General features: G+C 41.1%; 1 protein-coding gene and 1 long non-coding RNA gene across 8 annotated transcripts in view; both read left to right on the top strand.

The window, feature by feature from the left end:
* CCDC91 (coiled-coil domain containing 91) overlaps positions 1–15,692 on the top strand; it is a 387,119-nt gene extending 371,427 nt beyond the window's left edge. For all 7 annotated transcript variants that reach the window (XM_032283654.1, XM_032283609.1, XM_032283642.1 and 4 more), the window contains one exon: positions 15,104–15,692. In XM_032283654.1, the coding sequence (XP_032139545.1) occupies positions 15,104–15,152 (49 nt within the window). In that variant the 3' untranslated portion in view covers positions 15,153–15,692. The remainder of the gene's footprint in view (positions 1–15,103) is intronic.
* LOC116555170 lies at positions 1,017–12,839 on the top strand. The gene is made up of 2 exons (XR_004270407.1): positions 1,017–9,679; positions 9,848–12,839. It is a non-coding gene; the product is annotated as an uncharacterized LOC116555170 (long non-coding RNA).
* Positions 15,693–16,275: the final 583 nt, after the last annotated feature.

The raw sequence follows: 16,275 nt of genomic DNA, 5'->3' as shown, positions 1-16,275 counted from the left end.
AGCCTGAGCTGGAACTGAAGCTGGAGCTGCAGCCTGGGCTTTGGTTTGATCCTTGGCCTTTGGCCGGCACAACCTGCGCCTCTTGGCAATGTAGGCACGAGCACACTTCCCAAGCTTGAGGTGGGCAATGTAGGTAAGTCGATCCAGCTTGTGGCTGACACTCTTTGGGATATTGGACTTAACCTCCTTGGGCTTTATGAGGGCCTTGGCAGCCTCGGCACCTGCACTCATGGCCATGACGTTGTTGGCCTGCATCTTCTTTAGGCCCTTCTTGTGCTTCTTGGCAAAGTGCATGCTCCTCAGGAACTTGGGGTTCACCTCCTTTAGAGATTCGTGTCTTTGTGATTGGGTTTCTTGATGCCATTTCTGTGCCATTTTTGGGACTGGTTGTGTGTGGTGTGGTTCTTGGACTTGGCCATGTCTGCACCATAAGCCTGGCTCCCATAGCTGACTATTCTTAAGCATGAGGAGAAACCAAATAGAATTATGATATATTGTGGGGAAAAAATTGACCATCCACTTAATATTTCCATAGTCAAAAAAAAAAAATCCCAAAGGTTAAGGCTTCATAAGCAGAGTCTTGTAGCCACCCCAGTTCCTAACCTTGTTTCTTGTCCCCTGTGCTACTTTTCTTTCCAAAATATCATGCCCTTCTTTATTCCTCCACTTTTTGAGATCAATACCTACTTATTGGGAAATTTCACTGTTTATCCACAAAGGTTATCCCAAGGACACATCCTGTTAGCATTATTTTCCAAACTCTAAGCTTATTCTTCTAACTATTAAGAATAAGAAGCCAGTGTGGTGGCTCATACCTATAATCTCAGCACTGGCAGGCTGAGGAAGGAGGATCTCTTGAGCTCAGGAGTTTGAGAACATTCTGGGGGCAATAGAGTGAGACGCTGTCTCTACAAAAAATACAAAATTATCTGGGCGTACTGGCACATGCCTGTGGCCCCAGTTACCTAGGAGGCTGAGGCGGGAGGATCACATGAGCCCAGAAATTTGAGGCTGCAGTGAGCTATGATGGCACAAATGCACTCCAGTCTGGCCAACATAGCAAAACACTGTCTAAAAATAAAAACAAGAAGAAAGTATCAAGTACTAAGTTATAAACCTTAGCTTCCTCCCTTATCAACTAAGTTGCTCCCTTACCCTAAGAAATCCTGGACATGGCTTTGAATTTATTCCCTGAATTGGCCTAATTAACCTCTTAGATATTATCCTTCTTGCCAATCTGTGAGATGAACAGGCCTCATTCATACTTAGGCAGTTCCTCTAGTCTCTGAAGAGGTGGGGTTGAATTACAGGTAGGTCGTATTTATGCAGCCATAAAGGAAGAAAGGATTTAGTCCGGTGAACAGATGACAAAGTATTGGCATATTAATCCTGTATTAGTCCGTTCTCATGCTGCTAATGAAGACATACCCGAGACTGGGTAATTTATAAAGGAAAGAGGTTTAATTGACTCACAGTGACATGGCTGGGGAGGCCTCACAATCATGGCAGAAGATGAAGGAATAGCAAAGGGACTTCTCACGTGGTGCACGTAAGAGGCTGTGTACAGGGAAACTCCCTTTTATAAAACCATCAGATCTCCTGAGACTTATTCACTATCATGAGAACATCACAGGAAAGTTCCACCCCCATGATTCAATTGCCTCCCATTGGGCCCCTCCCATGACGTGGGAATTATGGGAGCTAAAATTCAAGATGAGATTTGGGTGAGGACATAGCCAAACCATATCAAATCCTAAGTAACATGAGCATTTTATGATGTTGTAAAATCACTCTTCTTTGTTTTCATTGTTTCATGAGATATGGATAAGACGATTGTGTTGGTATTTAACAAGGTTTGAAAGAGGTATGTTCAAAATTTGGTAGATTTTTAAAAATTTAAAAATAATTGTTGGGGAGAAATAGTTCTTCCCTACTTACGTGGCCTTCTGTGCAGAGGGAATTTTATCAGTGTAAGGCTCCTGACTGCTCTGTCCCTTCATCCACTCTGCCTCAAAGCAGCTAGACTGATGTTTGGATTGGTCAATTTGAAATGAATATGATTAAGTTTAGTACCTCTGTCCTTCTTCCTTTGGGAGTGAGCTGCCTACATGATAATCCTTTTGCCACCACTCTGTGGGGTCAGCCTTCTCCCCATCTGCAGGAGGCAGCTCTCACCTACTTACCCTGAGTTCAGTGGACAGTAATGACACCCAACCACCTTGTTCTGAGTTGTGTCTTACAACTTAACCTTTAATAACTCAGCTCTTACCTCTTCACTTCCTGTGTCTTATTTTTCTAGATGTTCATCACTTTAACTGGGAAAGGAGATACTGTGTATTAGACCCCCAGCCCTCAAAACTCCGACTACAGTGAACACTAGGCTACACAATGGGCATAAAAATAAGAACTGTTGATTGTTTTTGCAAGGTTAGTAGTTTGTATTAGGTAGAAGAAAGGGTGGGTGAATCTTCTTTCCTTCAAGGAGCATATAATCACACATAAACGGTTAGAAGCAATAAGAGAGGGTCTGTAGGCCTTAATGAGTGGAGCAGACAGAACTAAGGAAAATTAGAGGAAAAAGATACTGGCTGGAAAGCCTAATAGGGAGGTAAAATTTCAGCTGAGCCCTAAGGAAAGGGTGGTACATGCATTCCAAAAAGTGCAGTGTTCTATTAATGGAAAAGTAAGCACATCAGGCTGGTTCTGTTGCAAATATATATTTATAATTACTTCCTGTAAGTAACTGAAAAGTCTATCATTACACTAAAAAATGTAAAACCTTCTATAAAACCGAGGTCATAGCAGCAGCTGCAACATCAGCATGTTCTGTCTCACTCTGCAGAGACAGCACAACTTCCAGTGCTATTCACAATGGACTTGGGAGAAATTTGGCATGAAATAACCATGATATTTAATGAAGAAAACAAACCTCTGAAAGTTGACGCAAAAGCTGAGGTCTCTTCCGAGTAACCACAATGGACATGCTAACCAAAGATGGGACTAACTCTGAGAACTTAAAGCCAACAAGGGGAGTTGGCTGCACCTGCATCAGAACAAAATGTGGTGGTTGGTCCCTGACCCGGCATAAGACAGGAAAGTCACCTGCGTGGTAGAATTGTGGGCACCAGCACACACTTCACTCAGGTGAAGCCTCAGTGAGAGCCCTCCTGTCCTGTCCTGCCCTATCCCATCCCATCCTGTCCTGAGAGATGGAGGCTTTTAGATAAGCAGAGGGAAGAGGGGAAGACCCCCAGCACTTGGAGGGAGAATAAAAACCTCAGGCAGGAAAACATAAGAGGTACTTAGAGAAGACAGGGCAGGAGGGTAGAAATCTTGATGTCTATAAGCCTTGGTTGACTTTGAAGATTTATCTTTTAATGCCATTATCTCATGTTAATTAATAATGGCAACTTCACTTTCTGTCTTCATGGCATTGTGACACTGCCTTTCAGAAACCACAGTGATGTTTACAGATCTGCTTTTGCCTGGTTTTTCTATGAATAAACTGTGCGCTGAGCCAGCCACAAACTGACTCAGGCCTTCTTATGACCAGTACCAGGCACTCACACTGCTGTTGGCCAAGAGCTTCCTATGGCTGCACAGCAGAGTCAAATTAATACGAATGCCATCCTTACATTTGGGAGACAGGCTAACAGTTTACAGGCTCCAGAGCACTTTCACATCTCTTCACATTTAATCCTCGGATCACATCTAGTGTTCATCAGGCACAACTGGAAGGCCACGTGCTAGTGGACCACATCTGGAATAGCCTGTGTTTGGAGAGACATCTGGCACTCTCCCCCATCACCTTCCTTCTTCTCTCCTCAGAGAACTTGGGATATGGAGTCAAGACACCTGGCTTTCAGGCCCAGATCTTCTATTAACTGACGAGGGGCTTGTGGGCAAGCTCACGCCACTTATCTGGGTATAATTGCGTACTGGGTGATTTCTAAAGTAGAAGTTCTTCCTGCTCCAAGATACTATTATGCTGTGACAATCTAGAGAAGTAGACAGTGATGATATTGATACTTTCCTTAAAAATGGGACCCTGTTATTCAGAGAATTTAATGACTCCTCCAAGATTACACAGATGGTAAGCAGCAACATCTCTAAATGTTTCATTTAGTGTTTTTTCCACTATGTCGCACACGTGTGTGAGCACAATGTGGATTAACCTTGACCTGCTTAGCTCTAGCTCAGATAACCAGATGCAGATGGAGGAATCCATGCTTTCAGCGAAACTATATTAATTACTTGGACAGTATGTGGCTAAATAAGATTCCACAAACTGACAGCTTGCAGACAGAATTTGTCCTGAAGTTCTGTTTTATTTGAACCCTAGAGTGTTTTATTTAAAAAATTTGACATGTTGCTATATTTTAAATTGGGGATATTTACATAAAAATCCAAAATTTCAAGTTCTCTTAAAAAGCCAAAAGATTTGGCAACATGGCAATAATGGGCTGAAATGGGTTCATCATTATATTGTCCCTTCAGTTAGTATTTTCCTACTTCCATACTGTTGACATTTGGGGCTGGATAATTCTTTGTTGTGGAGAGACTGTCCTGTGTATTTTGGGCTGTCTAGCAGCATTCATAGCCTATACTTACCAGATGCCAAAAGCACCTACCCCTCTGTTGTGACAATCAGTGTGACATTGCCAAATGTCCTTTGGCTGGGGGGCAGAAAATTTCCTTATGTTGAGAATGATTGCTGTAGGCATTTGAATAGGGATCCTTGGGAAACAGAAGAGCTAGAGAAGATGTAGTCAGATGCTCTCAGTTTACAGAGAAGGAAACTGAAGCCCAACCAGAGAGGTTAAGTAACTTGCCCACAGTGACACAACTGGAACAATGGTGACAGACCTAGGACTGGAACCCGGGTTCTCTGACGCCTTGTGCAATGCACTTTTTACCTTAACCTGCTTCCAAAGCCCTCACCTGTCCACTGTGTGGAAGGACGAGTACATTAATTTGCTAATTTCCTACCCACTTGATTTTCTGATCATGAAGGTCTGACCGCTGCTTTCCCTTTTGTAAGTGTGTCAGAGTCAAACAGAGCAGCCCTCCATTCCAAGGGAGCATTTTCTGGATACAGGCCGCCCATATTGTTTGACTCAGATAGGAAGGGATGTTGCATAAACACTTACCTTATTCTCTGATCCAGTCATTTATGTAAGATTGTCCTCATCCCAGCCAATTCAGATCATCAGTCTCTTTTGCATTCTTGAATCAACATTTCCTCTGAAGCCGCTTAGAAAGTGTGCAGCCAGAAACAAATGTTTGTGTGAAGTCATTTGTCACTCTGCAAATTCCTTAGAAATGTGGTTATACAACAGTTGGATATCATTGATATGCTTGGAATTTGTTTCATCATCTCAGAACTCATCCTTTTTGATAAAAACAATTTTAGAAAACTATTAATGATTTCTCACAGGAAGTATTTTCTTTTCACAATAATAAATTCCTCTGATGTGAGAAAGTACCTACCAGGCTCACTGGACCAGAAGCCCTGAATGCTTAGTTTTCAGTTTTAGCTCTGCCACTATCTAACCTGATGGCCTAAACAGGGCCATATCTTTCTCAATGGTGTTTGGGCGACCACTAAGATCCCTTGACACTCTCATATGGATCATATTAGAGTCTGTTAGAGTCCTTGTGAGCTTTCTCCTATTACTGAGTCTTGTTTTACCTGGTTTGACTGCTGAAGTTTTGACAGAAAAAGCCCAGAACACACCTGTTGTAAAATGTTATTTATTTACCAACTTACAGTGGGACCAGCCCACAGGTTAATTCGAAGTTTTTCTAGTTGTCAGTGAAATATCTTAGTTAGAAAGTAACGTGCCAGACAGTAAAATAATTTTAAAATCTGCTTTGTGGGTACAGTAAGTCTCCCCTTATCCAAGAGGGAAAAGTTCCAAGACTGCCAGCGGGTGCCTAAAACCATGGATTGTAGGAACCCTATCCAGCACAGTTCTGTTCACGTCCACCCACAAATTTAATACCTTTTTCATCCTAACTAAGCACTTATCATGTTCTGTGGCCATAGCTTTTCAGTTTAAAAGGCAACAGCAAAACTAGCACACATTTTTTTCCTCTTCACAATTTAACAGATAGATTTGTTCTTAGATTTCAGACTTCAGCATACAATTCCTTTTTTCTTATTAAGTTGAGAACCTCCTTGTTTTCATGTAAAGCAGACTCTTTATGGCTTCTCTTTGGCGTGTCCAAATTGTCAGCGTCACTATGCTTGTGGTTGGGGCCATTATAAAGTAACATAAGGGTCTCTTGGACACAAGAACTCTGATACTATGACAGCAAATCTGTTAATCAGGAATTCTACTAAGTAAATCACCGACAGGGAGGGTAGACAGCATGGAGACGCTGGACCAAGAGAGGATTCACATCCTGGGTAAGGTGGGGAGGGAGGGCACACAGTTTAAAACTTATGAATTGTTTATGTCGGAATTTTTCATTTAATATTTTCAGACCATGGTTGACCCCAGATAACTGAAACTACAGGAGTGAGAACACAGGCAAAGAGTTACAACTGTATATGCTTCTTGGGTGTCCTACTGAGTGTCAGAATCACTTGAGAATGCAATGATGCAGGAATCAACCTCCTCCTGCCTCCCACTCCCCTTAGATCTCCCCCTCAATCTGGTAGGACTTTTCATAAATTGTGACCTGAAATTTACGGAGGGCTGTTGTGTGACCACTCACCACTGCAGCCACATGGCCATAAATATGTTCTCGTTTTCTTGTCTTCTATCCTGGCACATCTCTCTCTCTGGCACAGTGTCCGTCCACCTCAGCTTCTGATTGTCTCTTTCTTTTGAACTTGATAGGGGATCGGCACATGAAAGACAGGTGGCTAGAAAGCATAACAGAATTGCCACATATGCAGGAGTTGTGTGTCACCTCCCTTGTGTAATGTTTGGGTGGGCTTGATTATAAGGTCCATTTGAACAAGTAGAGGAGGGGAACAAGTGGGACAGAGGCTCAGATGCATGAATAGTGTGTTAAGGAAGCTGCAATTTGGACTCACCCAAGACACACCAGATTCTCAACATAGAGCTGTAAGACTCCATGCTAGAGAAATCCTGATCAGGATTAGTTGAGGCATTGGGCAAGGCTGGACCTATGGATAAAGCCTTCAGTACGCAGAACTGAGCAGGTCTAGGAGGCCAATACGAACAATTCACTTCATCTCCTAACCTCAGTCATTCATAATCTGACCCTTATTGTAAGTCTCTGTGTGAAGAGAGACTTTTGTCTTTTTACTAAGAAGGAAATCAAATTGCCTGACTTAAATTTTTGCTTAATAAAACAATGTTAACAATTACCAATTGAACAGTGACTTTATGTCAGACATTCTGCCTGTGTATTATTTTAACAGAACGTCGCAGGGAACTTTAAGGGTAATTGTTGGCTGTTCTTGTGTATGCCTTTTTACTTGCTTTGTTAATTAAAAAACTACTGAGTTTTAACTGGGCCCATGGTATTCCAGCTAAAGATTACATCTTCCACCTTGCCTTACAGATTAATGTGGCCATGTGATTAAGTGCTAGCTCACTGGATGTGGACAGAAAAGGTGTGAACAACTTGAGGTTTATGCCCATAAGGAAGGATTGTGTCTTCTCACTCCCCTTCTCCTTTCCCTCTGGCTGGAAGGTGAACATGAGGCAGGAGTTGAGAAAAGACAGTGTAGCCATGAGATGAAAGCTGAGTATTTCTGAAGATGCAGAACAGGCCAGGCGGAGTCTGGTCCCGAGACTGTGGAACCGCCCTCTCAGCTCTAGACTGATTATGTTCAGAATAGCATGAGAGAGGAATTAACACCTGCTTCTTTTAAGCCACAATTATTTTGACTTTCGTTACAATAGCCAGACCTGTTTCCTAATGGTTACTGGTTTTCATTTTGTATCCTTTGTGCAAATGAGCATCTAAGCCTCAAAAAAGACAAGACAAATAACTAATCTAAAATTGTTTCTGAAGTGGTCCCCTCATACAGCTCAAATACAATGCTTTCTTGTAGAATTTATCTCTGATATGGAAATGCTAGTGAAATCATACAGCCCTCTCCCCATACCACAGGAATGCCCAGCTCTGAACAAAGGGTACCTTTGGGAACATGTGCCTGGCTCGGTTTTCTTATGTGTGAGCCCATGTCGGGGGTAGGCAGGGATGCATTCTTTGTTCATTTCCAACCTGGGACTCCATCCACATCACAGGCCGGGTTCATGTGAAGATTAAAATAACCTACGTGGTGGTTCAATACATCATAATAATTATCACATTTTCCTAGTATCAGTATTACTACTATTTAAGGGCTTATGTTTGGAATTTCATCTATTTAAAGCAAAGTTTTAGCACCAAAATCAAAAATATGTTCCAAGGTACTTTATTTGTTCACTTAAAAGTTTTAAATATTGTATGTTAGTGAGATTTGGGTTGTGAGAGCTGTGATAGCATCTCTGATTTACTTTTTTCTCAGGGGACTGAGGGGCTACTTGTGAGATGGCAAAAAAGAGATATGGCAACCAGAATATCCCTCAGTCATCCCTGACAAGTTCTCTTACATCTTCACACAAAGTAAGAGGGCTGCCACTTCACAGTAATCTCAGCACTCCTAATGCCATTTGGAAAATTCTAGACTTGGATTAAGCACTACTCAGGCAGGACAGCTCATGGATATCTGTGAGCCATGACTTGAGGCCCATCATCTCTGAAGCTATTTCCAAGTTAGTCAGCATCATACGAACAAACAGAGGGAGAGGCAGAAAGAGAAATTTCTTTTCCTATAATGTATATGTTATGTTAACAATAGAATACAATGAAGTTAAGGGATCATGTATGAATGTAAAAGCCCCTGCATCACCACTGTGTTCAGTACTTTATGTATCACCTTTGTCTTTTCCACAATATGCTTCTTACATGTTCCCCCACTCTTGCCATAGTTACCTTTCAATTGTCAAATGTTGTTTTCTTAGAGCATCGGGGTTCTCATTTGCTAGACTTTTTTTTTTTTTGCAGTTTATTATTATTTACCTCTCTTTACTAAACTTTAGCATCTTACCTATATTATGTCCTTTTTATCAAAGTTAAGTGAAATATAGATCTTGAATTTTCTCTTTCTTTAATAATTTCTTATTGCTTGAGGAATATATTCCTATAATATTGTATATGTGACTAGGGGGCCAGATGGGACAGGAAAGGAAAATGGTTTCTAAGTGATTGAAGGCGATGCTTATCGTCTGTCAAGTCAGGACTATGAGGCCACATAATGTGGAAACAAGGCAGGTACATTTCTTCAACACTGAACATTCTTGATGGGCTACTGTATGCCACAGCCTAGGAATAAAAATTTAATGAAGGGTCTACCTGTGCCTCTGGAAGCTTATAATCTGTGGGATAGCCAAGTAACAGGAAATTTCAGAGCAGTGTGCTGGGTGCTGCCGTGGGGATAGCCACAGGGTGCTAGAGTAACAGACAGTAATGATACCCAACTTGGTATTAGGAAAATCAGGAAGGTTTTCTGGATGGAAGGGTGGTGTTTAAATGAGACCTGAGTAGAGGCTGTCCATGCAAAAAAGTGGAAAATATCATGGCAAGCTTCCAGAGATTTGGAAGTGTGGGATCACTGAATAGTTCCATGCATCTGGAGCATAGAGTGGAAGTAGCCGAGTACTGAAATCCAAAGATGGAGATGAAAGCAGAGACTGGATTAAAAAGCCCTGAGAGCCAACCTATCAGTAGGTAAGGGGAAGAGGTCAAAACAAATGGATCCAGCCAGCCTTAGAAAGATTCTCCTGCGTCAATGCTGCAGTTTGAAGCTGGATGAGAGGAAGGGAAAGAAATAAACATTTTTGAGTATGTACCATATACCAGACACTGTGCACTACCTAACCAAATTCTCACACAAATCTTTTAGAGGGTATAATTATCACCATTTATGGTTGAAGAACATGGCCTCAAAAGGTACCTTGATAGGTATCACACAGCTCATGAGTAGTAGGTCTGGGATTCAAATTCAAGTCTAATTCCAAAGACTGTGTTCTTTCTGTCCATAGCAATGACTCCAGAGCAAGAGGCCAGCCAAGAGAGAGCAGGCTTTAATGAACTGGATAGAAGCTACAGGGAGTCAGACGTGGGCTTCAGGTAACCACATGGAGGCAGGGTAACAGCTGGCACAAGACTTCCAGGACATGGGCAATGATTGGGAAGATGTGTTGACAAACTGCCCAGGTGGTGGGGCATGAGGCCCAAAGGTCAAAATTTAGAAGAATAAAAAGGCAAAATCAAATTTCTGTGTAGACGTTAACTGGAATTTGATGTGGAAGCATATAACTAGACAGAAGAGGGGAGGAGTTAGAAGAGACAGGGCCAAGTGCCATGCTGAGAGGCTGAAGCTATAGAGAATGTGGCCAAGGAAAGAGGCTCCTCGTGATGAGGTATCTGAAAGACTTTAAATAATAGGAATGTCCAATATGTAATCATAGGTTGTTTGGTTGCTGTCCTGTAAACTCTAATATTTGCCCGAATTCTCCTGCTAAATTCCATCCCATACATCACACAATTTTGTGTTTGAGACAGGTTCCAGTGGAATGTCCAAACAGGAAACGGGGAATGTTCAGTGTGGAGGGACAGGGTATACAGAAGGGGAAGCAGGCACAGAAAAGAGAGAGAGCCCATACATGGAGTGATTAGGCTCAGCCAGAGGTAGCCAGAAACACCATAAACAACCTGCCCACATGTCAAAGATAAGCAGAGAGTTTCAGAGGGTTGTTAAATGGCTCACCACATAAGGAATGAGAACGCAAAACAATTTCATTTCAATCCTGAAAGGGCAAGTTGACCTCAGCTGATGTGTGGCTTATGAAAAGAAGATATTTCTAATAGAGCTCCTCAAGGATTAAGTAGGCAACCTTGGACAGCAGTTAAGTTTCCACCCCTGGTAATATGTAGTCAAAAAGGACACAGACTCAGGCATGGCAGTTGTAGGACAGATTCAGGTGTTGGATGGGGACAGACTGCATAACCCATCAAGCTCCTTCCCAACACCAAGAGTCCAGCCTAAGAAAGCAAGTTGTAAGGCTCCCAAATTAATTAAATATTCAAGCAAATCGGACTTGCATTTGGGAATGCACGAATGAAGGTGTGAATAGGAAATTCACCCAAACAGGTTAAAACTAAAACTGAACCATTAATATCCAAGAGAAGGATACAGCTGCTTTGCTATTCAGACAACTTTCTGATTCAATCCAATCTTTCTCATGTGCTTCCTGCTCTCCTAATAGGTCACTTGGTTTAGACAGTCTGGGATTTGCTTTCAGAGCAGGTGGATAAACTTACCTGTACCAATGGAGATTAAGATTTCAGCAGCCTGAAAGGTTTCAGCAACACATCTAACCTGTTGAGGATTTTCTTGCATTTTGAGGTTCATGCCCAGGCCTAGCCATCCTTTCTCCCAGTTCATTAGTGATGCCCACCAGGCGGGAGGTGCTTTGAGGGAATGAAAGTCCACCAGCTTCAAAAGAAAAGGGAATAAAAGTGAAGCCAGAAAGATTAACAGCAGCAATATAGGCAGAAACCTGGTAACAATGAGCTTGCCTCTCCATGGCCTGGCCAGAAAGAAGCAAGAAAATGTTGCTTCAACCCCTAGACCGTGTGCAAGGACAGGGTACACACTAATTGCTAAAACACATGTTAGAAGGTTAAAATTTTGAATAATTTCCTTGATTTTCTCTCACACTGAACTCAGAACAGTACATGCAATTTAGAGGGAAAAAAAACCTAAGTAAATATGATATTCTGCCAATGCTCTAATTTTACGTGTTAGCCAGGGATGAAGAAAGCTTGGGTACATGAAATTCACAGACAAACCTTACGTTTTTAAAAAGCAGACTTTATTGGTTTGAATTTCAGCATGTAAGGTATTTCTGCACCCACCCATGGTAGGGCAACAGTGAGAATAGCCAGAAGTCACGAAGGAGGAGGAGGCACAAAGAACATACACTAACTACAGACTGGATCGTCAGCCCTAAGAAATTGACTGTAGACCTCAAATAGTTCCTGCTATTTGAAATAATAATAAAATTTCCCATATGCAACCAGTCTAGGGCCTCCAGTCTAGTGCGGCATTCTTGGTGACATTTTCAAATTGTTTCATATGCCACAGTCCTCCACTGAGCAGGACAAAACACACCTCCGGGTGTCAAACACACATAGAATAGGTTTGAAAGACCACCAAGTTCAGTTCTTTCTCCCAAGTGTCCTCCCTTTGTGGAAACTTGAAGTAAATTTACAACCCCACCTAGTAATTCCAAAAGATAAAATCACATTTAAGCTACCCCTTGGCTTTAGAAATGTTTTTCTTCCAAGAAACTGTTCTTGCAATAGTAAAAAATGTTAAAGCTGACCACTCGTCCTTTTATTTAACAAGTATTTTTGAATCCTTCCTCCAGGCCACCATGCTAGACATGGAAAATACAAAGATCTGTTGATGTCTTTGAATAGCCTTGAGTCTCTTGTTCATGCAGACAAGATTAAGATTAAATGAATTAATCACAAAGTGCAGATGTACACCCTGTGCCTAAATCTTCCCCCTGGGTATTGGGAAGGCCTCACAGCAAAGGTGGAGCCTGAGCTGAGCAGCTGATGGTTGAGTGGGAGTTTATCAGATAACAGACAGGTGAATGGCATTTCAGAAGGAGGGACTAGAATGTTGCAAAGGTACCAGAGTGGGAGAGAATATGACAGTGGCTTGAGGAGAGTAAGTGGCACCAGGGTGAAGGTAGTACGTTGCATGCTGTAATCATGCAAGTGTTTTTCTGGAAGAGAACAAAGGCATAGTGGCAAAATTGAAGTGCATTTCTGTACTTAAAATTCAACAGATTTAAAGATAGTAATTCAAAGCAAAAGGAAATTAAAATATTTGAGCCGTTTCTTTGTGACACCTGAAAACAAATGCCAGGAGATTTATGAATTATTGTCTCTAGAATAAATCCTGTGTCTGCAGTCTGCCATCACTCAGGGATCCATGCTGGGAAGCCTCTGCACTTGGACAAATGCTCTGCTGTTGCTGTCTTAAAATTCTTTGGTACATTTTGAAAAAAGGGCCTTGGCTTTTCATATTCCACTTGTCCCCTAAAATCACATAGCTGATCCTGAGAGTAGAACATTTGCCGATAACTTGAAGTAGCTTAGTATTGTATGTAATATGGGAAGAGGGAGAAGTGGTAGATGAGGTGGACAGGTAGGCAGTGGCGTATATTGAAAGGCTTGGAGTCTTGCTAAGAATTTTAAATTTACCTGTAGGGTATAGAAGGTCAATGAAGAATTTGAGCAAGAAGTTGCAGGAAGAATGTGATGTTTTGATCACTCTGGTAATGAGGTGATAGAGTGGAAATGTAACAAAAACTTCCCCGTTTAAAATAGATGCGTTTTCCTTGTTTAAATTTCATTTCTTGGAATAAACTTTTGATACATGTTAAAATCCAAAAGTTTCTGCAAGGAATAATTGCTGCGATTAACTTACACCTTAGGGTAAATTAAGATAGCAAGATCTGTGAGGTCCTTTGAGAACTGGATGTAGGAAAGGGAGAACAGAAAACAGGAGGCAGAAGATTCTGTGTGCAGGTGGGCAGGCCATACAGAAGCTGGGCTTCTGGGGGAAAGCTTAGCCATCTCTTCATTATGCACTGGCCCAGCCTGATGACACATACAGATTTTTTTTTTCCAGAAATGGCCTTTTAGCATTCTCCCTGCCCATTTCTTATTGCAGTGTTTCTCAAAGTGTGGTCCCCAGGAAATCAGCATCTCTATCACCTGGAACTTGTTAGAAGTGCATTCTCTGCTCCATCCTAGTAGGACTAAATCAGAAACTCTGGGGCTAGAGCCCAGAAATGTGTTGTTATGATCCCTCTGGGTGATCATCAGGCAGCCAAGAACTGTTGCCTCATTGTAAATTACCTGTGCCTCTAGAACTCAGATATTATAAGAAAAAAGGTGAAATTGCCCATTTGGTATCAGAATGAATAATTAAAAGTGACTTTAATATTAAAAAAAAATTCAGTCTTGTTCTAAACATACTTTTACATGATTCTTGTTCTAAACATACTTTTTCAGCAAGTGATCTAGGGCATACATGGTTGCAAAATCTTCATAGGTGATAACGCCATAGTTCCAGAATGACTTTAAAAGGCATATATTACTGCATGAGTGATGAATCATAGCTTCTGCAGTTAATGGTGGTATTTAGCAAAACAAAATAAAGATGATTCTTTTCTTCTTAAGCAAGCATTGTCATTACATTGGAAGAATGTTTTATTTGTACCATCAGCTTGTAAAGGATTATGTCTGCTGATAGTGCTGGAATTTTTCATTTCTTTTTGCCTTACATTGCACCAGTAATAATGCAGCTATGATAATACATGTCCAAAGGTGACATGTGTTTACATAGCCTATAATGTTTCTGAAATGCAGTCTGATTTGCTGCTAAAACCAGCATTTCTCAGATTCTTTCCATTATCTTCCATGAGTAATCCAATATACAAGGAAGGATAAAAGAGTAAACACTTCCGTGATAATCCAAATTTTTCCAGTGGAATTTTAAACAGTTTGACAATTCAGTCTTGTTAAAAAGTGATATAAAATAAATGCTTCTCCACAAACAATTGTCCAGTAAATATTTTAATTCTGTCTCATATTCTCAGAGTGGATTGTTTTCTGAGTTTTTCAGTGAAATTCTTTCAAATTAGAGCTCAATGATCTTCTTTATTTATCCAAGGTTTGAAAGACATGAACCTGTCTCTACTTACTTGAACAATGGCCTCTATTGTGGTGTCTTTTTCTTTAAATCCAAATATTATACTCAGGGTTTTAGGAATTCTCTATCCCAAATACAGCCAATTAAATGGTCTATAAGTTATTCAGAACCTTAGAAAATGAAATGGGAGTTTGTACTTTGAACTGAGTTCAAAAATGTGTACCATTTGTCAAAACTAGTCTCTGTCGAATAGGCCTCATTATCCTCTGATTCTGCTGCTAACAGATGAAATAATCTGACACAGACTTCTGTAACAGAGATATTTCTTCCCAGGAGAAGTCTGGCCTTTCTCAGCAACTGGGAATCAAATTATTTACCCTGAAGATGGCAGAAAAAACATGATGCTTCTTGGTGCTATAATAAACTAGACGAAATTTAAAAACATCTCGTGGGATAAAAAAGAGTGGACATGGATATTTGCATTGTTTTCCATCAACCTTCAGGACTAACTGAAAGCTGATGGCCAGGGACTTCAGCACAAGAGAACACCGACTCTGAAACTTTGGAAAACCTGGAGGTGATGGCCTAGGAAGAGCTCAGACGCAAGGCCCCCCTCAGTGGCCTGGTCTGACGTTGACATCATAAATCTGAATTGAGACCAGAACCAAAGTGGTCGACATCCTTTACTTTTCAATTAATGCTCAGCCCAACCTCCTTCCTGCTGAACCTGAAAACCTGGGGACCCAGCCCACTCTATGATTCTGTGGTCCTGTTCCTCCTGTCTCCAAAACGATTATGAAACAAAGGAGGAAACAAGTATTCATTAAACGGTTTGCAGAAAGGGATGAAAGAATGATGGTCTCTTTCCGTAATCATTTCTCGAATATTTGAATAAATAAATCTTGAATTAGTAAACTTTCAATCAGCAAGAAGTCAATGATTGTGTGCAAGCACCTCTTTCATAAAGCAGAGAAGCTGGGGTCACAAATTCTCTTTTCTCCCCCAACTATACCCTCTCCCTCCTTTTGGCCAGGGGTAAGGGGTGTCAACTGATGCAGCTGTCTTCCTCTTCAATTAGTTTCTTGCCTGATATCTAAAGACCTAATCCTGTTATTGTAAATGTGCTCCTTGGTATATGGTTTATTTCCATGACCTTTGTTAGCATGTTACCAGCTCTGCTATCAAAGGTGTTAAACCTCAGAGCCTTCCCAGGTTAAGGATTTCCCATTAATTTTAGTTTCTGAAAACAAATTTCCAGGAGGGTAATGAGGCACTTACCACCAGATTATTTCTGTTGGTGAAAAGACATTTCTATTCAGCTTCCTATCTACAACTGCTGAGGCTATGGAAACTCGAATCTCTTTGGTCATCTTATTTTCTCTGAGGGCAGAGAGCTAAAAGAAGAGAGTTTTTTGTTCTAGAGAAAACACTTCCCCTTTAGACATTTTCTAACTATTGAAATGCATTTAAAAAAAAAAAACACTGAGTTTTTATGTTTTGAGATG

Source organism: Sapajus apella, unplaced genomic scaffold (genome assembly GCF_009761245.1).
Source record: "Sapajus apella isolate SASKATOON/1434 unplaced genomic scaffold, GSC_monkey_1.0 scaffold2, whole genome shotgun sequence".
Lineage (NCBI taxonomy): Eukaryota > Metazoa > Chordata > Mammalia > Primates > Cebidae > Sapajus > Sapajus apella.
This window is presented reverse-complemented; position numbering and strand designations above follow the sequence as displayed.